The 23,824-nt window shown below is 40.0% G+C and overlaps 1 protein-coding gene across 5 annotated transcripts in view; it reads right to left on the bottom strand.

The window, feature by feature from the left end:
- The window catches only part of LAMA2 (laminin subunit alpha 2), a 610,905-nt gene that overhangs the window by 9,641 nt on the left and 577,440 nt on the right, over positions 1–23,824 (bottom strand). For all 5 annotated transcript variants that reach the window (XM_034669120.1, XM_034669119.1, XM_034669121.1 and 2 more), the window contains 7 exons: positions 22,750–22,926; positions 22,350–22,518; positions 12,584–12,696; positions 11,866–12,055; positions 9,804–9,959; positions 2,119–2,272; positions 751–881 (listed from right to left, as the gene is read on the bottom strand). In XM_034669120.1, coding sequence (XP_034525011.1) covers positions 751–881; positions 2,119–2,272; positions 9,804–9,959; positions 11,866–12,055; positions 12,584–12,696; positions 22,350–22,518; positions 22,750–22,926 — 1,090 coding nt within the window. The remainder of the gene's footprint in view (positions 1–750; positions 882–2,118; positions 2,273–9,803; positions 9,960–11,865; positions 12,056–12,583; positions 12,697–22,349; positions 22,519–22,749; positions 22,927–23,824) is intronic.

Below are 23,824 nucleotides of genomic sequence, written 5' to 3'. Positions count from 1 at the left end.
TCTTGGGAGGCCACAATACTGTATGAGCAGAAATATGACCAGAGATGAAGTATGATTCCTACTTAAGAGCCAGATAGAAAACTTGGGTAACTTCTTGCTTAGCCTACCTCTTTCCCTGCTGCCTGTAGTTCAGTGTTTATACACAGGTCGTTTCATTGCAGGATGCTGTTCACAGGCAGACAGGGACTGGAGAGGCGTTTAGAATTAGCTTTTTCATTGTAAGCAAATTAATAAATTTTATTATACTAATCTAAATTTAGTATAAATCTACACTTTTTTTGAAATGGTATCAGGATGCTTTTAAGTAAACACTGAGAAACTGATATGTCAGCTGGCCATCTTGACTTCTGAGAAGAGCTTACTGTGTGAGAAGAGGCAAAGACTGATTTTAGACAATCCAGGCCCCCTCCTCTTTTTTCCATTGGAATCTATAGTTTTACATATAGTGTATTCATAAAGAGGAGACTATCAGTGTACTTTTAGCAACACAGTAAATCTTGAGATCTAAAACCATTTGGCCCATTATTTGTTGACACAATTGGCCAGCTGTAGAATTAGCACATTTAAAGTTTACACTGGTCTACAGAGTAAGTATATTGAAAACATGCATTGGAGATAATCTAGAAGGATGAAAAGATACACTCTAGTTTCTCCCAACAAAGAATACAGTAAGGCTTCACAATAGACGTTCTTACATATGAACAACGCTATCATGAGGAAATCAGAAATATTTAGAAAACTGACACTCACCTTTTCATCAATCATTTCAATACCCATTCCATCCATTTTCTGACTGCTGATTCCCAGAAGAACTCCAGTGGTTCTGGTTGTGCGGAATTCAAATTCTACAAGAAGGTCCAATCCCACTTTGAATCCACCAACTGTAAAATGAAGTTTTTTTTTTTTAAATTACGGATTAGAGTTTAGGAATTAATTTAAATTTGTACAATGCAATGGTTTAGATTTCAGTTCAGACATTAGTCAATTAAAATAAGTTCCAGACTCTCTTATGGCCCATACTTCCACCATTGTATCATATAACACACTTTGTAGTTACTGCTTATTTTCTTGGTTGCCTTCCCTCCCAGCATGTAAGTTCCTCCTAGAACTTTTTTATTGTTTGTTTTATGCCTCTGCAATAGGTGAAATTTCCCACTTACACTTTGTTCGAGGGCCCTGCCCCTCCGTCTCTGAAAACCTTTGCATGTGAGTATTCATCTCACCTTTTAAATCCTAGCTCAAATGTCAATTCCAGATTTCCCCAACCAAAATTAAATTTTCTTCTAAATATCCACAGAACCTTGCTTGTATGTCTTTCATAGTTTTAAATATTTTTACTTCTTGTGATTTCTGAACATACCAATTCTTACCTATTGATAGTATAGTTTTGAAGGAAGGAATGACACCCTATTCACTTGTTTCCCATGATAACTTCTATATATTATGTGCTCATTAGTTCTTTTCTAAAAAACAAATGCAAGTATCTATGGTAACCCTAGGACTGAATAGTCTATCCTAAAGTATGTTAATGTCTTTTTTCATTATTATATGGAAGTTATTTCATATTTTTTCTCCAAATTATACATTTACTTTCAGTGATCCAGACCTGCTCTGGAAACATTCATTAGAAGGGGCAGATCTTTAAAGTCAAGGAGAAGTACCGGTCATCATCATCATTGAGAAATGGGCACCAGTATGTATGTATTGGGTTGGAGATCATGACATGAAGCCTTACAAGGAACTGAAGAGAGGAAAAAAAGAAAAATGCTATCTCATCTTCAGAAAGGTAGACAGTGAAAACTAGAAAGTAGATAAATTACATGTATAAACATATGCACCTTCTTGTAGAATTAAATTTATTTTGATGTTATTGATCTCTAGGGAAGGAGATGAAATAAACTCTCCAAATAGACTTTTACTCTATTTTTTCTATTAGTTTGCCTCAGAATCAGATACATTAATCTTTGACATTTTTTATTACTTCTATACATTTGTATTTCTGGTTTAAGTGAAGTATACTAACTTAAGAAATCCAGGACTTTTATTTTCCCATACAAGCAAGAAGTTAATATTTGTACCTAGTTAATATTCAACAGAAAGAACATGGGAGTGCCTCACCTGCTTTGGCAAAACCTGTTCCATCAAAATATGTTCCTTTCTGAGCATTAGCAAAACATGTTCCAACATGGAAGCTGGAGGTTGGCTGTTCAAGATCAGCAGGGGCCTCCGCCATCTGAAAATTCCTGATGCAGCCATCAATGCTGTAGGTCACCTAAATATTCAGGTCAGAAAAAAACATCAGGTTTTATCAGAACTTTGCCATTTGTGGGGATGTTCTGTGCTTATGATCATGGGCCAGTTGTCTTAAGGCAGCTCCCAAATTACCTCAATCTATGCTATCACCCTGGGCTCCACACAATGGGCGCAGAAAATCCTGTGTTGTGCTTCTCAACTAGGATGCATCTAGCCTGTATCTAGATTGTTCTGATATTCTAAATACTGTACACTCTGTCGCTAATGGGACCGCTAGTTTGGCAGAACTATGTGCTCCATGTGAATATCATAACTTTTAATTAGTCCCTTATGCTGGTTCTCGTCCAAGATGGTGATGTAGGAAGATCCTGAACTCACTTCCACCATACACCGAATCTATATCTATTTATAAAGCAATTCCTCCTGAAGAAAAATCGAAGGCTGACTGACTAGCACAACAAAAGATAAAGAGATTGGCAAGAGACAAGGTAACGAAGGGAAACTCCGCCCCCAACACTATGAACAATGATGAGGAGGGATGGGACTGAGAGCAGATTCCTCTGACAGAAAAAGAGCAACTAGTGCATAAAAGGTTCAGCCCCAGAACCCTGCCAAATGGCAGGGGAGCTGCTGGAACTCTCTGGGTCAGATGGACTGGTGAGAGCCATGATTTATGTTCCTTATCTACCTTGATAGCATGGACCACAGCAGAGTCCAGGCGCCCTTGCTGGCCTATTGCCTTAGGAAGCCCCAGACCCCTAGCTCACACCAGCTGTCCCACCAAGGTGACTCCAGGGTGGTACACACTAGGACACCCCTGGTCAGTGCTCCCTCTAGCTTCAGTCATCATACCAAGGTGACACAGGAGCAAAGCACGTTGGAACACTCCAGGCCTGCACTACCTCAGCTCCAGATGGCATGCTAGGGCAACCCTGGCTCCGAGCACTCCAAGATCTCCTGACTGATGCCTGACTCAATTCCAGCTGTTCCACCAGGACATCCTCTGCCTGGAGAGCCCTGGGAACCCCTGGATTGTACACACTCAGTTTCAGCTGTCGTCAGAGTACCCTCTGTGCAGAGAGCCTCAGGATCAACCCAGCACATGCTCAGTTCAGCTCCAGCACAGAGTGCCCTGTGACCCCCAGCCCATGCCAGCCAGCCAGAGTCACCAAGCATACACAGTCTGTACAGGGGATGACCATACATAAAACCACTCCTTATAATTTAGGAGAAGTAGCTGTTCCAAAGCACAGAAAGTCAAGCAAAATGGGGGAGACAGAGAAATATGTTCCAAACAAAAGAACAAGACAAAATTTCAGAAAAAAAACTAAATGAAACAGAGATAAGTGATATGCCTAATAAAGAGTTTTAAATAATGATCGTACAGATACTCACTGGACTGGAGAGAAGAGTGGAAGAACTGTGAAAACTTCAACAAAGAGACAGAAAATATCAAAAGGACCAAATCAGTTTTGAAGAGTAACTGAAAAGAAAAATACATTAGAGGGACCAGCAGTAGATTAACAGATGCAGAATAATGCTCAGTAATCTGGAAGATGGTAACGGAAAGCACCCGAGCTGAACAGCAAAAAGAAAAAAGAATTTTTAAAAAATGAGGGTAGGTTAAGGGATCTTTTAGACAACATTTTGGGGAAATAGACTTCCAGGTTCTAGAAGCACAGATAGTTCTAAACAATAATTAAAATGCCAAAGATTAAAGATGAAGAATTTTTAAGAGGACCAGGAGAGAAGCAAAGTTATGTACTAGTGAAACTCCATGAGTCTATCTGTTGATTTTTTAGAGGAAATTTTGCAGGCCAGAAGAGAGTGGCAAGATATATTCAAAGTGTGGAAAGAAAAATAAAGAGTAATACTCTCCCCAGCAGGATTATCATTCAGAATTGAAGGAGAGATAAAGGAATTCATCACTACTGAAATGGCCTTACAAGAAATGTTAAATGGATTTCTTTAAATGGGTAAGGCCATAATTAGATGTAAGAAAACTGAATAAAAAGATGTAAAATATGACAACATAGGCATAAATAGGAGTAAATATGTTCTTTTAGAATGTGTTTGAAATTAATTGGTGATCAATATAGACTGCTATGCACTTAGATATATGTGAACCTCACAGTAACCCCAAACATATAACAGATACACAGAAAAGAAAGCAAGCCAGCCATGACACTACAAAGAGTCATCAATCACAAAGAGAGCAAAAGAAGAGAGGAACAGAGAAGAACTACAAAAACAATGAGAAAGCAATTAACAAAATGGTATTAAGTACAGACTTAACAATAATTGCATTAAGTATAAATGATCTAAATGCTCCAATTAAAAGACATAGAGTGGTAGAATGGATAAAAAAAAAAAAACAAGACCCATCTATCTGCTATATACAAGACACTCACTTCAGACCTAGAGACACTTAGAGACTTAAAGTGAAGGGATGGAAAGAGCTACACAGTGCTAATGGAAGAAAAAAAAAAGCCAGGGCAGCAGTATCTATATTAGACAAAATAGTCTTTAAAACAAAGACTAACAGGAGACAAAGAAAGGCATTGCACAATGGTAAGTGATCAAACCAGCAAAAGAATATAACAATTGTAAATATCTATGCACCCAACATCACAGCACCTAAGTACATAAAGCAGATATTGACATAAAAGGAGAAATTGACAGCAATACAATAATAGTAGGAGACTTTAATACCCTACTTACATCAACAAATACATCATCCAGGATGAAAATAAATGGGGAAATAGTGTCTTTGAATGACACACTAGACCAGATGGACATAACAAATATATACAGAACATTCCATCTCAAAACAACAGAATACACATTCTTTTAAGTGCAAATGAAATGTTCTCCAGGATAGATCACATGTTAGGCCACAAAACATGACTGAAGAAGACTGACATCACATGCATCTTTTCTGGCCTCATGGTATAAAACTAGAAAGCAGTCACAAGAAAAAAACTGGAAAAAATACAAATATGTGGAAGCTAAACAGCATGCTACTGAACCAACGGGTCACTGAAGAAATGAAAATGAAAATGCACACAGCGAAATCAGTTCTACGAGGGAAACTTACACCAACTTACAGGCCTACCTCAAGTAAACAATCTAACCTTACACATCAAGGAACTAGAAAAGGAATAAGAACAAATGTGAATAGAAGAAAGTAAATAATAATGATCTGAGCAGAAAGAAATAAATGAAAGAGACAAAACAATAGAAAAGATCAATGAAACCAAGAGCTGGTTCTTTGAAAAGATAAACAAAACTGATAAACCTTAAGCTGGACTCATCATGAAAAAAAGAGCACCCAAATAAAATCAGAAATGAAGAGAACGGATACCACAGAAATACAAAGGATTATAAGAGACTACTACGAAAAATTATATGCCAACAAACTGGACAATCTTCCAAAACTGAATTAAGAAGAAATGGAGAGACCAATTGCTAGTAACAAAATTGAATGTGTAATCAACAACTACCAACAAAGTCTTAGACCAGGTGGCTTCACAGGTGAATTCTACCAAACATTTAAAGAGTTAATACCTATTCTTCTGTAGAAGAGGAGGGAAAGTTTTCAAATACATTCTAGGAGGCCAGCGTTACCTTGACACCTAAACCAAAGATACCACAAAACAAACAAACAAAAAAACCAGAGAACTACAGGCCAATATCTCTGATGAACATAAAAGCAAAAAATCCTCAACAAAATATTAACAAACCATATTCCACAATATATTAAAAATACAATCAAGTAGGACTTATTCTGGGGATGCAAGAACGGTTCAACATTCAAAATTCAACATATACTACATTTTTAAAAATTTTTAATTTTTTTTTTAATTTTTATTTTTCTTTATTTGACAGAGAGAGACAGCCAGCGAGAGAGGGAACACAGGCAGGGGGAGTGGGAAAGGAAGAAGCAGGTTCCTAGCAGAGGAGCCTGATGTGGGGCTTGATCCCAGAACGCCAGGATCATGCCCTGAGCTGAAGGCAGACTCTTAACAACTGCTCCCCCCAGGCGCCCCCCAACATATACTACATTTAACACAATAGAGAATAAAAATATTCTCTCAATGATGCAGAAAAAACATTTGATAAAATTTAACAACTGTTAATAAAAACTCTTAACAAGGTGAATTTAGAGGGAATATACCTCAACATAATAAAGGCCAGGTATGAAAAACCAAGAACTAACATTATACACAATGGTGAAAAACTGAGAGCTTTTCTCTTAGATCAGGAATAAGACCAGGATGTCCACTCTTAACACTTTTATTCAGCATAGTACTGAAAATCCTAGCCACAGCAATCAGACAAGAAATAAAAGGTGTCCAAATTGGTAAGGAAGAAGTTAAACTGTTAAATTGTCACTACTTGCAAATCAGATACCACACATAGAAAAACCTTAAAGACTCCACCAAAAAATTATTAGAAGAGTTTAGTAAAATTACAGGATATAAAATTAATACCCAGAGATTGATTGCATTTCTATATAATAAAAAAGTAGCATAAAGAGAATTTAGACAACGATTCCATTTACAACTACACCAAAAAGAATAAAATACCTAGAAATAAACTTAACTGAGGAGGTAAAAGAACTGCACTCTAAAAACTGTAAGGCGCTGATGAAGGAAACTGAAGATGACACAAACGGAAAGATATTCCATGCTCATGGACTGAATAATTAATATAGTTATTAAGATATTGTTAAAGCAACCTACAGATTCAGGGCAATCCCTGTCAAAATACCAGAGCATTTTTCACAAAACTAGGACAAACAGTACTCACATTTACTGTATGGGTGTATGGGACCACTAAAGATTCCAAATAGCCAAAGCATTCTTAAGAAGGAAGAACAAAGCTGGAGGTACCGCAATTCTAGATTTCAAGGATACTACAAAGCTTTAGTAATCAAAACAGTATGATACTGGCACAAAAATAGACACACACTTCAATGGAAAAGAATAGAGATCCCAGAAATAATCCCACACTTACATGGTCATTGAATCTACAACAAACGATGTAAGAATATACAATAGGGAAAAAGACTGTCTCTTAATAAAGGGTGCTGGGAAAGCTGGACAGCTACATGTAAAAGAATGAAACTGGACCACTTTCTTAACACTATACACATGAATAAACTCAAAATGGATTAAAGACCTAAATGTGAGATCTGAAACCATATAACTCCTAGAAGAAAGCACAGGTAGTAATTTCTCTGACATCAGCCATTGCAATATTTTTCTAGATGCTTCCCTCAGGAAGGGAAACAAAAGCAAAAATAAACTATTGGGACTACACCAAAATAAAAAGCTTTTGCAGAGCAAAGGAAACCATCAAGAAAATGACAAGACAACCTACTGAATGGGAGAAGATATTTGTTAATGACCTATCCAATAAGGGGTTTATATCCAAAATGTATCAAGAATTTATACAACTCAACACCAAAAATAACCCAATTAAAAATGGTCAGATGATAGGAATAGATATTCTTCCAAAGAAGACATACAGATGGCCAATACACACATGAAAAGATGTTGAACATCATTAATCATTAGAGAAATATAAATCAAAACCACAATGAGATATCCTCTTACACTCTCAGAGAGGCTAGAATCAAAAAGAAAGAAATAACAAGTTTCTGTAAGGAGGTGGAGAAAAGGGAACCCTTGTCCACTATTGGCAGGAGTGTAAGTTGATACAGCCACTGTGGAAAACAGTATGGACGTTCCTCAAAAAAATTAAAAATAGAACTACCATATGATCCAGTAATTCCACTACTGGGTATTTACCCAAAGAAAATGAAAACACTAATTTGAAAAGATATATGTTCCTCTATGTTATTGTGGAATTATTTACAACTGCCAAGACAGGGAAGCAAACTAAGTATCTATTATAGATGAATGGATAAAAAAGACAGTAGGTATATACAATGGAATATTATTGAGCCATAAAAAAGAATGAGATCTCGCCATTTGTGACAACATGGATGGACCCAGAGGGTATAATATAAATGAAAATACTATATGATTTCACTTATATGTAAAAGCTAAAAAAAAAAAAAAACCCCAACGAGTGAATGAACAAAGAAAAAGCAGAAAGAGACCTGTAATTACAGACAACAAACTGATGGTTGCCAGAGGGGTGGAGGCTGGGGGATGGGCAAAATGGGTGAAGAAGAGTGGGAAGTACAGACTTCCAGATATGGAATGAATAAGTCATGGGAATAAAAGGTACCGCGCATAGGGAATATAGTCAATGATATTGTAATAGCCTTGTATAGTGACAGATGGTGCTACACTTGAATTTGTCAAATTACATGTATAACCTGAAACTAATGTAACATTGCGTGTCAACTATACAATTAAACAAATTTTTAATTTAATTAGCCCCTTATGATTCTATTAATAGTCTAGTAACCTTACTATATATACATTTTGTCATAATCTAATTTCAAATTCTATTTGAAAAGATCATTAAGTTTGGCTTAGGGCTTCTTCCTTATGAAAATCTAATGAAAGCAGTGAACTCTTTCCTAAGAAAATGCACATACACTTAGAACTTGAAAGTTTGCATGAAGCATTTAGAGTTTAGGGACCATAAAAATAATTCAATCATACTCTGCTCCACTATATTTCATCTGGTTTTAGGAACACATGTTAATCACTCTTGCCACTCTCCAGAGACTCTCATTTGGATAGGCCTAGGTAGCATATCCAATAGCCATGAAAGGAACATACTCCTGATCTCACGAGGGGAGCCAAATGCTGAGAATTACAACTATGATGAACAGTTGTCTTTGATGAAGAACAGCTCCTCATTATCACATGTTCTGAGTATAGAAATGTAATACATTTCTTTGTAATTCATTCTCTAAAAACACTGATCCCCTGTATTTCTTAAAATCATGCTTTCCAAAGGAAACAGGACACACGGTCTGACAAAATATTATTTTGTGAACACTGGTTTATAAAATTGTGAGGACTTTAAATTTTGAATCCTGTATTGTACTCTAAATACTGTAGTGCATCTCTGGACAATGGTCATTTAAATACTGCATCTCTCGATATTTCTGAAATCTCTAGTCCTGAAACAATACCATCAACATTCTCTTCCTTGTTTTCTAGTACATTCTATATGCTTAGTGCTCTTCCAAGCACTTTCAATATATTACCTCATTTAATCCTTAATGTTGTTTGTTTGGTATTTTGTCCTATTTTACAAAAGAGGGAACTTTGTCAAAGGCAGACTAAGTAACTTGCTCCAGACCACACAGCTAGTTAAGGAGGTATTCAAACCTAGGAAGTCTGGCTCCAGGGTCCACACTCTGGTAATATTACCTTTCCTAGTCAAATCTGTCTAGAAAACCTGTCACTTCTCAGAAAAGATGATTTCCTATTCACCTTTAAGTGGTCAGGGGCCGATATGACCTAATAATTCAACATACGTACATGACTCAGGCAGTTATTTAAACCACACACACACACACACACACACACACACACACACACAAATTAGACCCTTACTGGACCAATTCTTCGGGTAGTGTAGTTGATGGGTAGCCCACCAACATACAGCATTCCCACAACATCCAGGATATCCGCCTTCTTGGGACTGATGGTTCTGTTGGAGGCATCATCTACATAAATAATTCCTTCTTGCTTAATTCGCATAATCTTAATCTATAAAAAAAAGAGGAGTCATTAAAGCCAATCACAGATTCAAATATGCAGAGTGTAAGATGTAAGAACTTTCTGGATATTCATCAGGAAAAAATGAAAGAATTTACGAAGTGACTAATATGTGTGAAACCCATAAATTGAACTTAAACCAATTTTTACAGGTTATCCCACACTGTCTTTTCCATGACTACCATCTCCGAAAGGGTACAAAATCATCCTGGGTGAGTTTTAGATTAAAGGCTTTTCTACAGGTTGCCAAGGGAGCACATGTATCAAGAGGCACGCATGTTGTCAGGAACCTGGCCACTGAGAGCCCTGTCATGAATTAAGTAGGCTGCAAAATTCATGTCTGGTTTCAAACATGCATTCGTTTGAGCTAAGCTTGGTCTCCCCCACACAATTTCAGATATGCTACATCCCTCTGCCTAACAGGCACTTCGCACACAGAATGGAAGGAAGGGCAGCGCATCAAGACTGCACAGCCGTTTCCACGGCAGCTGATTAGTACAAATGGAGGGAGGAAGACGATGCTGAAATTACAGGGGGTAACTCTGCGGGGGCAGGGTGAAATCAGTGGTGTCAAGACTGACTTGGGCATAAAAAACTTGAGTCTGAGTATAGGAAAAGGAACGGGTGACCCTGTCTAATACTGGAGTACAACGATGGGTTAAAACGAATCTACGTCAGGATTCAAAAAATTAAGACCTCACGTGACACTCATCTACTCTGGTTTGGGAAGCAACTGTTAACAACTCTTCAAAAATAAATCCTTCCTTAACTTGGCTGCTTAATCTTTCTTTCTTAATCCCAGACTCATTGTGGACCAACAATATGTCCGTTTTTCAAGTGTCATGTTTATTCTATTAGCCATAGAGGAGAATGAGCTCTATGAGAGCTCCTCCATGAAGATCCGTATTTGCTACTCATAAGCTCCCAGGCAAAAAGGAAGATTCCATTTCTTATTTCTAAGATAACAAGATGATTGACTTTGCATTTTCATCGTATTTTTTCACGTTCTCTGACTTTCTGTAGAATATGCCAAGGCACAGTATGTTAATGTATAAAATCCACCACTAATAATACCACACTCTCAAAATTAAACGTTTTATTGGTCTACTGAGGGAAGCTTTACTGGATAGGCTATCACAGGTGCAGAAACAAATTCTGAGTTTTCATTTTAATCAGGCAGTATATTATCTGTTTGCATTCGCACCAAAGAGGACAGTAAGCTGGCGGGTGAGCCTTCTGTGCCCATAATAGTACCAGTTTCTGGGTATAAGCCAATATTTTAAAAGTTTTTCCAAATGGCTATCGGTGCAAATGCAACCCTAGAGCCCTTTACACATGATCTAGCAGATTCCCAGACTCTCGGTTTTCACAGACCAGTACGGGGTATGATAGGGGGAGGGGAGGGCAAGTGTTAGGACCCGTTTTAGTTTACCAGTTTTTAAGTTTATCAAATATTATGTCATAAAAGGCCATTTTTGCACCTTAAAAGGAAGAAAATATAATCTCAGAATAAATACTACTCCCTTACATTGAATACCTCCAGCTTTAGGATTAACATGCTCCATCGTCCCACATTTCTCACCGAGAGTAGCAAAAACATCTTCAACTGCCTGGCCCCAGTTTGTGGACAGATGTTTGGGAACCACAGCTGTACAGCCATGGTGGCATCTTGTGGTCCCATGATGAAGCATGTGAGAGATCAAACATAAACCCATCCAGGTCCGATTACATTTCCCAACGCTGGGCACTTGTCTGTGCCCCTGGCTTTATTTTTAGCCTCCGCCACATGCAGAGGCAGGATCTGCACTGGCAAAACTGTACCCGCACCGGGGGAATGCCAGCGGCTGCCACTAGCCTCCCCCTCAGAGGACACTGCCAGCCTCCCACGGACTATTACCTTGTGCCACTGACCGTCGTTGATTTTGATGGGGATCATGGTGATGGTGTCACCACTTCCCAAGTCATAACTGAAATAGGGCAATCCATTTCTCAGCTGCACGGTAGCAAAGTCAGCGTGATTGATGCGGGCCATGTAAAAAAGCAGGCCGGAGTCAGCTTCCGTTCGCACTTCGAACTCAATGGTGAGACTGTGAAATGAAAGCATGCAAAATAAAACAGAAAAACAGGGGCTCCTGGGTGGCACAGCGGTTAGGCGTCTGCCTTCGGCGTTATGGGATAGAGCCCCACATCAGGCTCCTCTGCTATGAGCCTGCTTCTTCCTCTCCCATTCCCCTGCTTGTGTTCCCTCTCTCGCTGGCTGTCTCTATCTCTGTCAAATAAATAAATAAAATCTTTAAAAAAATAAAACAGAAAAACAAAAGATTCTTATTCTGACATTACGTTGCCCCTGATCATGGGTGAACTTTCATAAAGGACAGTACAACCTTCTCGGAGATGAGGACTATCCGGGTGATTTCCACATCCACTTTTCCTGCTCATTTCCAAACTAAGCTCCTCAGGCTCAGGCCGATAGAGTTTGGTTCTCTATTGTACTCCGTGAATTAAAACGCTTACCGCGTTAATGAATAAACGTAGCTGATTAAAACCTGAATAAGTGCACGTACTCAGTACTTTCACTTAGCAGTTCTTTTCCAATATCTCAGAATAATACACACCGGTTTTTCACTTTGGTGTCATCAAACGCAATTGCAATGTGGCTGTTTCTCGAAAGCCCGAACTGCTTGCTCCCTATCAAGAGAGCTGGTGCTGATTCTGCCGCACAAGGACCCTGCAAAATTACCCAGGAGAGAAAGAAGAGATTATGGACTCTGCTCCTTAAAAATTTAATCCTGTTATCTAATTGTTTCTTCTATTTTCGCTTAATGTTCTTGTGTAATCTTAGTGAAGCTCCTTAAAAAGAGAAACAGTCTCTTATCTCTGTACTCAACTATGTCGTAGGCACTTCCTATGAAATGTTCAGTGAGTGGGAATCCGTTTTCTTACCCTGCACCCTTGAATTGCCAGATCGATGTGCTCAAAAATATTTATTGATCAATTCATGTTTTCATTACCCTCTAAGGAAAAAAACTGTGGATGTTTCTGAGAAAACTGGACTTTCCTTTTCACGTTTACTTTACTGACGAAGAGTTACAGTCTTCGAAGATGGGATGGGGAAAATGACAAGCTAGCCACCAAGTTCTAAGAGTAGAAAAATGTGTTCCTTCTCGTCCTCCCCGTTTCTGTCTCCCACTATATTACTTTTTCTTGAAAATCATCAGTCTACTAGAAGGCTTCCATGAATTTAGACTTTCAAGATGGTCTATCTAAACTTGCAAGTCAGGCCATTCAGGCCCAGAGTCGGTTGCTAGGCAACCCTGTACATTTTTAATGTAACCCACCAACTACCATTTCAACTGTCACTGTTCAAAGATCCACTTCCTGGGGTTCTTAGGAGGGAGAGCTCAGCGGAGGGCTGGCTTGCTTGGTTTAATGCTCTGCTGTCACCATCTCGAGTTTCTTAATACTTTTTGGAAAAAGGGGCCCCGATTTCATTTTGCCCCAGGCCCTGCCAATGATTCAGTCAGTCCTGGTTGGGTGGACCGTATCTGGCCAGCATAACCCTTAGCTCAGTAGATAATCAGGGCTCCTCAAATTACTGAAGTCATCATTCCTTTCTCTGTTCTCTATTTTCACAAAAAAGCTTGAAGTACAGGCTGCCTCGGCCGTCTTTGAGAACACGCAGTACACGAGAAAATAAATAACCTGCCACACGCTCAAACAACACATCTGTTTTTAAGATCTGCACTTAACAGCTCTGGATGGGCCACTGCCCCAGTGAGCGCTGACTTAGCAGAGGTTCTCAAACAGCCCAAGGCAGGCTTTTGATGCAGAATGTTCTTCTCAAACAGAAGATGAGATGAATCATCAGTGCACAGGACATTCTTACTTGATGAGGAAAAGCCTTGCTCTCTTTTCTCTTGAGCTTAGTCGAATGCAGCACTCTGCCACAGCAGGTAAAAGGCTTTAAGTGTTTGAAATGCTATAAAATTGGTCTTCATGGAAGTATTTCCCTTCTTGCTTCCCAGGAGATGGTCAGTTACAAAGAGCAGACTGTAGCAGAAATTCATACAGATATGCAAAAACCCAGTGGGTAGAACAGGAAAATGCTATTTATTCACACAGCTGAATGGCCTCTCTTGGAATCAACATGTGGTCCCCTTTCTTATTACACTGCCTGTAAAAAGAGCCCAAATGGAAAGGCTTTGGTAGCTTAATGTCTCAGCCTGCAATGACGCTATGAATAGAACTGGGATCATTTATCAACCTCTCAGCCTATTTCCTGTACGGAGGCCCACTGCCCCAAACATTAGTAGCCTGCAGTCCTCCTCTGAAATCTCTAAGAGAATCCTACCTGCTGTGAGTCCATCAGGGGCAAAATTTGGCTAAAACATCTCTAACCCATCAGCTCTGAAAACTGGGAACAGAGAAAGGTCAACGGATGCTGAGGAATTAGGGAACCATGATGTGTGGCCGAAAAGAAAACCCCCAGCAGGCTGTCATTGTTAATCATTGTGGTCACTCGTCTCGTTACTACATATTAATATAACGTTTCTAATATAATTTTTAAAATGATCCAAGTGGTAATTGTAAAGATGAGGTATTTTATTGGTAGTAGCTGTAAGTCATTGGAGAGCTTTTGTCTTTATATATTTTGGGCATCGAGGCCCAAACCCCACAAGATGCTTGCTTGCTGCCAGAACAGACAGAGATTTCCAACACTGGTCCCGAGCTGATCAGCAGTTTTCGGTCCCATACTGTCAGATCTGCTAGACGCAGAAGACCCTGCTTACGTTATTTTAGGAAAACTTCTGACCAGAAAAGGACCGGGACTTGGTGAGAGTTCCTGTAAGCAGCACTAAATGACACGCCCACTGGAAACTGAGGAAGAAGACCACCTCCTGGGGGCGCTCCTACTTCCCTTTTGTAACAGGCGGCCCTTGAGAAGCAGGTGGAAGTGGTGGCTGATAAAACCGTGTGCTCACACTGGCCAATGTTGTAGAAGAGAGTGATAACAAATGGGTCACTCTACTAGGTAACCTCACAGTCTAAAACCCATATGCTTAACCCATTGTATGTTAAGGACACCCAAACTGATGTTTTCTATCATCAATCTGCAACAGGATGGATATTATGGGTATTTCTGCCATAAAACTTCCTTTACAAAATTGGCAGTGGAAGAGGACTGAGAAATGCTAGTAGAGGAGATTTTTAAATGTATGTATTTCTGGATTTAAATGGGAAGACTATTTTCCAGCCTGTATTCTGGTAATGTTTTTGGTGCAAGTGTAGCCCTCTCCTCTCACTTGGTTAAAGGCAAAGAGGACTGGATCTTGTCTGTTGCTGCCTCACCTTCCCCTGGCTGAGTCTGACACCAGGCCTAACTTGGGACGCATACAGGAGGGCACAGACCCCAGTGGTTTACCTGTGACTACTTCCCCCCATTCCCCGGTACCCCTCCGAGGGTCCAACTCCTCGTCCCACTGCTCAAGCATCTTTTTTCCCCCTCTAATGTCTTAAAAGGAATTCCTCGTGCTTTGCACAGGAATAAGATGATCTTACTTTGCAACCTGCTTCCTAGAGGAATCTAAGCTAAGGAAGAGGGGTAACAGAAAGGGTCTTCTAGTGAGGTAATTCCAAGGAGGCTTTTTGTGTTTTAAATTTTTAAAAAGATTTTATTTATGTATTTGAGAGAGGGAGCAAGCAGGGGGAGGGAGAGGGACAAGCAGACTCTGTGCTGAGCATGGAGCCTGAAGAAGGGGGCGGGGAGGGGGAACGCCTAGATCTCACCACCCTGAGATCAGGACCTGAGCCCAAATCAAGAGACTGACGCTTAACCAACCGAGCCACCCAAGAGCCCCTCCAAGGAAGCTTTGAAAAAGAATGATGGTTGCAAGACAAATTCCTCCTTCATGCTAATGTGAGCCTGAGGGAAGACATCATCTTTATGGATATGATACTTTACCTGTATTATTTTGGAAACACCTTTGAAATGTATTAAAACAACAATAAAAAAAAATCACAGGCTCATCAATCTCAAGATGTTACAATCCTGCCACCTTGTGGGGACTCTTTAAAGTACTGCAAGTGCATAAGGGAAAATGTGATCTGGAGGACACAGAGTGCTTGTCTCTGCTTGGCGGTGACAAGTTGTGGGCAGACAGGACTTGGGGGGCGGGGAGTCTGAACATGGCAGTGAGCGTGCTGACCAGAGCAGTGGCGTGGCTGGAGAGGACTGTGAAGGAAGCCACGCTTCCTAAAGCCCCGCTTAGGCAAACGGTGATGCCGCAGATCGGTAACAGTGAAAATTTCTTCACCTCGCAGTTACTCCATCTCAGGTCAGAATAAAGCAGTGGTCATTTCCAACTGCTGCTTGTTGGCTGACACTTGGAAATAAGTTAATGGGCTTCAGGGTAGCATGTGATTGGTAGACAAGCGTTCCTTGAATTCCGATTGGCGTGAACAGAGATTTAAATTGCATTGATCAAAACTGGCATCTTTGTTCTTGAAAGCACCAAGTGATTAATGATCATAAAAACTGCATCATTTTCTTCTTTCATGAGTCAGTAATCCCTCTACCAAATGTGGGCTAAAATCACATCTGAGAAGTTGGATGTTTCTTTGTGATGCTCTTTTTTATAGATGAATACTAAATGGAAGATACTTTTTACAGCACCGACTTTAATGTTCCGAAATATAAAATCCCTACTCAAGCTGTTTATTGAGAAAGTGAATTATGTTACCACACTGCAAAGGAGTGCTTTTGGTAAATATTGGGCATTTGCAGTAATATTTACACACAAACGCCTGAATCGAGATTCCTTGTAGTATGGAAAATGTGTGTTTTCCCTTTAAATACATATCAGTGTCCAACTGATTCATCCTTTGGCATGGACTGTACTTAGCTTTTAAAGTTGGAGTATTAAAGTTGCTAGAGAAATAGCTTTCTTTTGGTCTATTCTTTCCTTCTCTGCCCACTTCTTTCCCCCAACTCTCCAAAGCCCTTAACAACACAGGGACTCTACATGGCTATTTATATCACTCTTCTTAGTGTTCACATTTCAGATTTCAAGGTTCAAAATTCAACTTTCCAATAAGCTTCAATTAAAAAAATACAGCCAGTTCATTGTATACAAATTCACACGGGCCATGCTGGTTATAAAGAATTGGTATAAACACCGTATATACCTGCAGATGGTAATCACAGAGTCTATAGTCTTCTCTAACCCCACCCCACTATCCCTCTGAGAAATCTCCACAAATACAGCATGTAGAAATATTTAATCCAGCTCTAAATAGGTCAAGGCATAAGAGAAAATCATGAAGGGAAGATGGGCTACCATACTATCAAATGAGATAATATACATTCAGTGCCCTCTGATCAATGACGTTCTGGCATGTATTAATGATAGGACTGACATTATCCATTTCATCAGGCAGGGATTTCTTAGGATGCTCGGAAACTGCGCTGGGGTCTAGTGAATGCCATCCTCGTGGTGTAAGATGTTGGCGGGGAGGGGTGTGATGGTGTAAAGGAGAAGAAGAAAGGAACGGAGAAGAGAGGATAGTTCCTATGTCAGGAAGTCTTCGTTCTTAACTATATTCCTACAATCTAAATTCTGATTAAAAAAAGGGAAGAAGATGGTGAGAATGGAATATGATGTGAGACTTGAGCTGTAATAGCTATATCCTATTGGAGTCTGTAATTGTTGAAACATGGAATATTCACCCCCTTTTTTTCCTGGCATTTGCCCTCCCCCTGAGAGCGTAAAGGCCAACTATTCCCACAGAAGAGCGATAGGGTGTTACTGTGAGCCAGGCAATATGCTGGGTGCCTGCATACAGTGTATCATTTATTCCCTCACGATAATCCTTGCAGGTAGATAGTATCCTACTTTTTTTCAATGGGTGATGACCCATTTAGAGAGGACAAGTAAGCCGCCAGAGTCCATTGAGTAAAAGTAGGTGGGCTATGGCAGGGCGGACAGGCAGGCCCAGTTCCCGGATCACTGGAGTAAAGGCCCAGTATGCTTCCTTAGTGGTCCCCAATGTGGAGGAATTGAGGGGGGCCACTCACCACATCGCCCTTCCCCAGCACGGAAATCAGCTATCTAATGGGATGTTCCAGAGGAATAAATGTTGAAAGCCATTGCTTTCAATTTATCCTTTTAAGAAAGTAATGAAAACAAAACACATGTACGAATATTTTTTTTTTAATGATGAAATGATGAAAATCATCTCTAGTCCATAATCCATCTGCTGTTAGCATCTGATATATTTCTTGCAAGGGTTTTTTTTTTATGTTTTTTTCTATCTATTGATGTAGATGTGATTATGCAGTATGTATGGTTTTATGTCCTGTTTTCTCCACTTCACATAATGTCATAAGTATGTCATCATTTTGTATTGCTTCAACTGAAAGATTTTATGTACAAGAGTGTGATGACATATTAAAATTTGCATTTTATAGACCTGTTTTTACACTTCCAGATATCACTAATCATTTTGTTTGGATGGAGTTTAATGGGACACCCTGCCATGTTTCCAATTTTCAATCTTGAAAGCTAGCGGGTTGTGTATGTAACCCACACTCCACACTTGTTCCAACTGACCTCCACACGTACTTGCTCACTCTGTCATTTATATGAATGTCTGATTTCTCAGATCTGCCTCTCTGCCTCTCCCTTGCTAGCAATGATGATATCATTTTCATTTTTGCATTTAGTAGGCTCTTAACAGATCATTTGTTATAAATTGTCAAACTTCTAACTTTTAGTCCCCTTTAAACAGCAGACACTTTTCTGCACACAATGAAAATGTAAGAGAAAGAAATCAAATTAAAAGATATGTATAGTTCCATGATCTGAAACTGTAAAAATATAACTCAATAGGGATGGAAATTCTAAGAAATGTAATTATGACCACATAGTGTACATAATTGTAATGTGCAAGAGAAGGGGAGATAGCTGTTGGAATTTAGCTATCTGGGTTTTAGTGCCAACTATCAATAATGTGTGGGATCGCAGGCCACGAGGTATGTTCTAGGGCTTTGTTTTCCCACGTGTAAATTAAGAGTCAGAATCTCTAAGGTCTCTCCCAGCTCTGATGTTCTGTGAGGCTTTGTACACCAGCCCACAGGACTGCCACTCCTCTTTTGCTTTTGTCTTGTCTAAGTGGGATGCTCTGTTTTAGAAAAGTTAAAACATACACTGCTGAGAGAAAATGGAAATTGGAATTAGAACAGAAGGTTACAAGAAAACTTAAATGAGTTAAAATCTCCACTCCCAGATGGGAAAGTATCTTTATTTTCAGAAAAAGGGAAAAAGTGTGAACTGGAGAAACCACAGAGGGATATGCTTGAGACTCCCTATAAAACAAAGTTTGTGTGGGTGCTTAGAAAAGAAAGGCGATCACTGGGGACCAGCAATAAACTGTACCAAGTCAAGATGGGCTGGCTGAGACACCTGACTCAAGAGAAGTTCGACTGGTACAAAGGCCCTCAAGATTGTGTTGACTGAACAGGGGACCTGATGATGAGCTAATAGCGAGATCCGTTGGTTTAAAACATTCTCAGGTGTAAAATATGAGGACAGACCAAGGGAACGAGAGGTACTGCTGTCCCTTGAACTGGGCACTTTGAGTAATATGGTCTATTCTAGATGCTGCATTTTGAAAGGGATATTTCAAACTTAAGAATATTGATCAGTGGAAATATGGGAATTAGAAATTAGGTCACATGAGGGGGCACCTGAGTGGCTCAGTCAGTTAAGTATCTGCCTTCAGCTCAGGTCATGATCTCGGAGTCCTGGGATCGAGCCCCATGTTGGGCTCCCTACTCAGCAGGGAGTCTGCTTCTCCCTCTCCCTCTGCCCCTAACCCCCAACAACTCATGCTCTCTCTGTCTCTCTCTTTCTCAAATAAAATGAAAATAAAATCTCTGAAAAAAAAGTTTAAAAAATAAAATAAAATATTGGGCGCCTGGGTGGCTCAGTTGGTTAAGTGTGCCTTTGGCTCAAGTCATGATCCCAGGGTCCTCCAACAGAGTCCTGCATTGGGCTCCCTGCTCAGCAGGGAGTCTGCCTCCCCCTCTCCCTCTGCCACTCCCCCTGCTCAGGCTCAGGATCTTGCACTCTCTCTCTCAAATAAAGAAATAAAATCTTTAAAAAAATTAAAAAAAAAAAGAAGAAATCGGGTCACATGAAGAATGCTTGAGATTATGGACTATTTGCCCTGGGGGAAAAGACTTTATTTTTTTCTTTTTCTTTTTTAAGTGAAGTATCCTTGACATACAGTGAGTTTCAGGTGTACCACAGTGATACGACAAGTCTATATGTTATGCTGTGCTCACCACAAGGGTAAGGACTTAGCTATTTTCAGATCCTGGAAGGAATGTTGGAGAAGATATAAGCTCAAAGTATTTCTAGTGACGAGGAGCAGACTGCTTTACAGAACAACCAGTTTCATCATGAAAACTAAGGAAGAAAATGAAATGTTCAAGAGTTTTCAAAATCTGTGCTCAAGGCAGCATGTTCCGCCCATCAACTGGCAAGCATGATAAATCTGATGCATGTGCTATTCCGAGTAGAGTGAGATCCACCCTCTTGGATATATTGGTAGTGAGACTGTAAATTGACGGAACCTTTGTAAAAAGCAATTCAGATATATGTTTTGAGAACCTTAGGTATATTCATCATTTAATCTTACAACTATCCATCTAAGAATCTATTTTAAGAAAATAAACAACGAGGAAGTTTGGTATAGAAAGGAACTCATCAGAATATAGTTTCTAATAGTGAAAAACTAGAAGTGCTCTAAATGGCCCACAATGAGGAAAAAACTGAATAAATTGTAAAGACAGAGAGTTGCAGTGATAAGGAGCCAGGCTGTATACTCCAACCTACTGGATTAAAATTTCTATCCTGCCATTTACTGTCTGCGTCGGTAGGTGGGTGACTGAGGCTAGATAATTCTTATCAACTCAGCTAAAGACAGGGATGATATATTGTTTACAGAGCCATTATGAAAACGACATACAGTGTTGAATGGAAATTGTTTAGGCAGTGGCTGGCATGTAGTAAGCACTTAGAAACAGTCATTATGTTCATTACTATATAGTAACTATGCCATTTATTAAATGTTTAGTACATAATAGGCATTGAATAAACATTTTTTTAAGTCCTCTTGTTAACTTTCAGACTCATGTGTCATTAATATTGTACAAATGAGGAAACTGAGGAATAGACTGGCAAAGTAGCTTTCCCAAATTCATACTCATGGTAGATTGGAGTTTTGGTGTTGCAACCCAGACCGTCTACTCAGGAACCCATGTTCTAATCAATAGAATGATCATCTCCCATACAGTGAAATATTCTGTGAGTCTCTTTGCGTGTCAAACACACACACACACGTAACTGAGATAGGGAAACTGAAGGACTCCATAAAAATCTGCTTTTTGCTCCTTTGCTCCTCTCTTCTTGTTAGGACCTGTGCCCCCACCCCACTTTACACATGCCTCAGAATGCAAACAGAGTATGTCCTCCTTTTAAGGGATAAGGAGTTAATGATTTCTTTAGAATAGATAACACAGAAGGAAGGAGTAGGTGAGAATGACCAAAGCTATCACATGTGTATTCCATACCACCAGCCTAGACATCTTGACGCCAAGGCCCCCTGGCTCCAAGAAATAATACTTGGGCCCTTGTCTTTGTTCTGACCAGTTCCTGGATGCCCGAGAGGGCATGTACACTGGACCACAATTCTCAGTAACGAGACTCCTACTCCTTTCCTTTCCGAGTCTCCCAGATGCTCCGATCGTTATCTGCTCTCTCCATACCTTCAGTAAACTCTGCTCTCACTCCCTGTTGGCTCATGTTTGATTCCCATCCTGAGAGAAGCCAAGGACCCTCTTGGCTGGTCCTGTGGGGCCCTCTCTGGGTCCCTGGACATAGCCCTCACATCATAATCAGACATACACATTTGTATGATGTTTAATTATGTATTACCAGTTTAAAGAAACCGAATACCAAATGATATACATGATATGAGATCTACTATTTAAAATGCAAATAAAAGGGACTGAAAATTGATACGGTTGCCTCCAGGTGGTGATATTATAGGTGGATCTTATTTTGGATTCTGTAGACGTTTCTGTGTTACACTAGCTTTTCAACGGAAAACACGTGCCATTCTATAAGGAAGAAAATTAAAGCAGAACAGATATATAAATAAAAGTAATCCAAGAAAAATGTATGGAGGGCAGGTTTTCATAGATCAATTACCCTCTAATTCTAGAAGTGGAGCATACTAGCTATCCTGAATTATCTTCTCTCTGAAAACAACTAAAAATACAGGTGAAAATTCGAAAGCAATAGAATATGAACTTACATGTGCCACAACTGGGGTGGGTGTAGCGAAGGCGGGGGTGGGGACCGGCTCTGGCTGGGTCACTATTTCGGCTGGCACTGCTCCATCGTCATCCTCACGGGGCTTCTGATGGGCACAATGACCAATGTCTGCATTTTTGAAGGATACAGGCTGTGCAAAGTCCATAGGGCTAGTGGAATAGAATTAAAATTAATTACTTTTTATGATTTTTCGTTGTCTTGCTTCCTTATGATTAAAGTCTCTCTCCCCCTTTGAGAGGTCATCAGTGCAATTTTTAAAAATCTAGTGAGAAGCTCTTCATTGTTTCCTTTCCTCCCCACCCCGCTTTGGTTTTAGATGGAGTGTAGAGGGATCCTCAAACCAAAAAAAAAAAAAAATAGTAGCCAGCAGATGTCCTTACACAGAGTTTATAACAAGGTTCCACACACAGCCTTCAAAAGGAGGAATATTTCTGAGTGGGGGAGGTTGAAATTCAGGTGGGGCACCCCCGACGAAAAGCTTTTTAACTTCGATCGCCTGTTCTATGGTCAGGTTTTGCATATGCCTTCTGTCTTCATCAACTTGAACAGTAAAGATGCTGATAAAACAGTGAAAAGAAACAGTATTAAGCACATAACTACCAGGATTGTTGGAAAATCAGACTCTTTCCTGCCACCCCTCCCCCTTTCCTCCAGGAGCCAACATTTGATCATTAGGAATTTGACGCTAAGCTAAGATATTGTTTCTCAGGATCTTGGCTCTCAGCCTCCCCCGTTAGCTCGCCCTGAGAGTTGACTGAATGAAGGTGCTGGTGGGGCTGCAACGCTAGCCTTCGGTGCTGTTGACGACAGCGGCCCCACACAGAAGCCGCAGAGCTGAGGCTTCTGTATAGTGTGGTTATGTCTGATCGTATAAGGCTCAGTGGGTTTAGCACAGCATGGGGGCACATGTTGTTTGGTTCCTTATTTCTTGGTTTGTGCTAGCTATTATCTTCTTGCTGGGGGACAAACTCTGCTCCCGAGAGTCTAGATTGCAGGACTCAACAGCAAACACTTACAGGGCATTTTATAAAGAACATAGCTGCTAGCTTTCTTTCTTTTTTTTCTTTTTTAAGATTTATTTGAGAATGAGAGACAGAGGGAGAGCACGCCAGAGAGCACGAGCAGGGGAGGGCGCAGAGGGAGAGGGAGAAGCAGACTTCCCGCTCAGTGGAGAGACCTAGTCAGGGCTGATCCCAGGATGGGATCAGACCTGAGATGAAGGCAGACCCTTAACTGACTGAGCCACCCGGGTGCCTCAGCTGCTAGCTTTTGAATAAAAAAGCAGGCAAGAGTATCTTGCTAATTGTTCCTTGGGTGATTTTCCTTAGTGACTGTTTCATTAATTTCCCTAATTTGCTTATGAGAGATAAGTCACACACTACTAATTGAGAATCTCATGCTACTTATTCACAACAATCCTTGGATCCTGGGGCAAAGAATCAAGGGAGACAAAGA

Source organism: Ailuropoda melanoleuca, chromosome 10, assembly GCF_002007445.2.
Source record: "Ailuropoda melanoleuca isolate Jingjing chromosome 10, ASM200744v2, whole genome shotgun sequence".
Taxonomy (NCBI): Eukaryota; Metazoa; Chordata; class Mammalia; order Carnivora; family Ursidae; genus Ailuropoda; species Ailuropoda melanoleuca.
The sequence above is the reverse complement of the archived record's forward strand: the minus strand, read 5'-3'. Positions and strand labels throughout refer to the sequence as shown.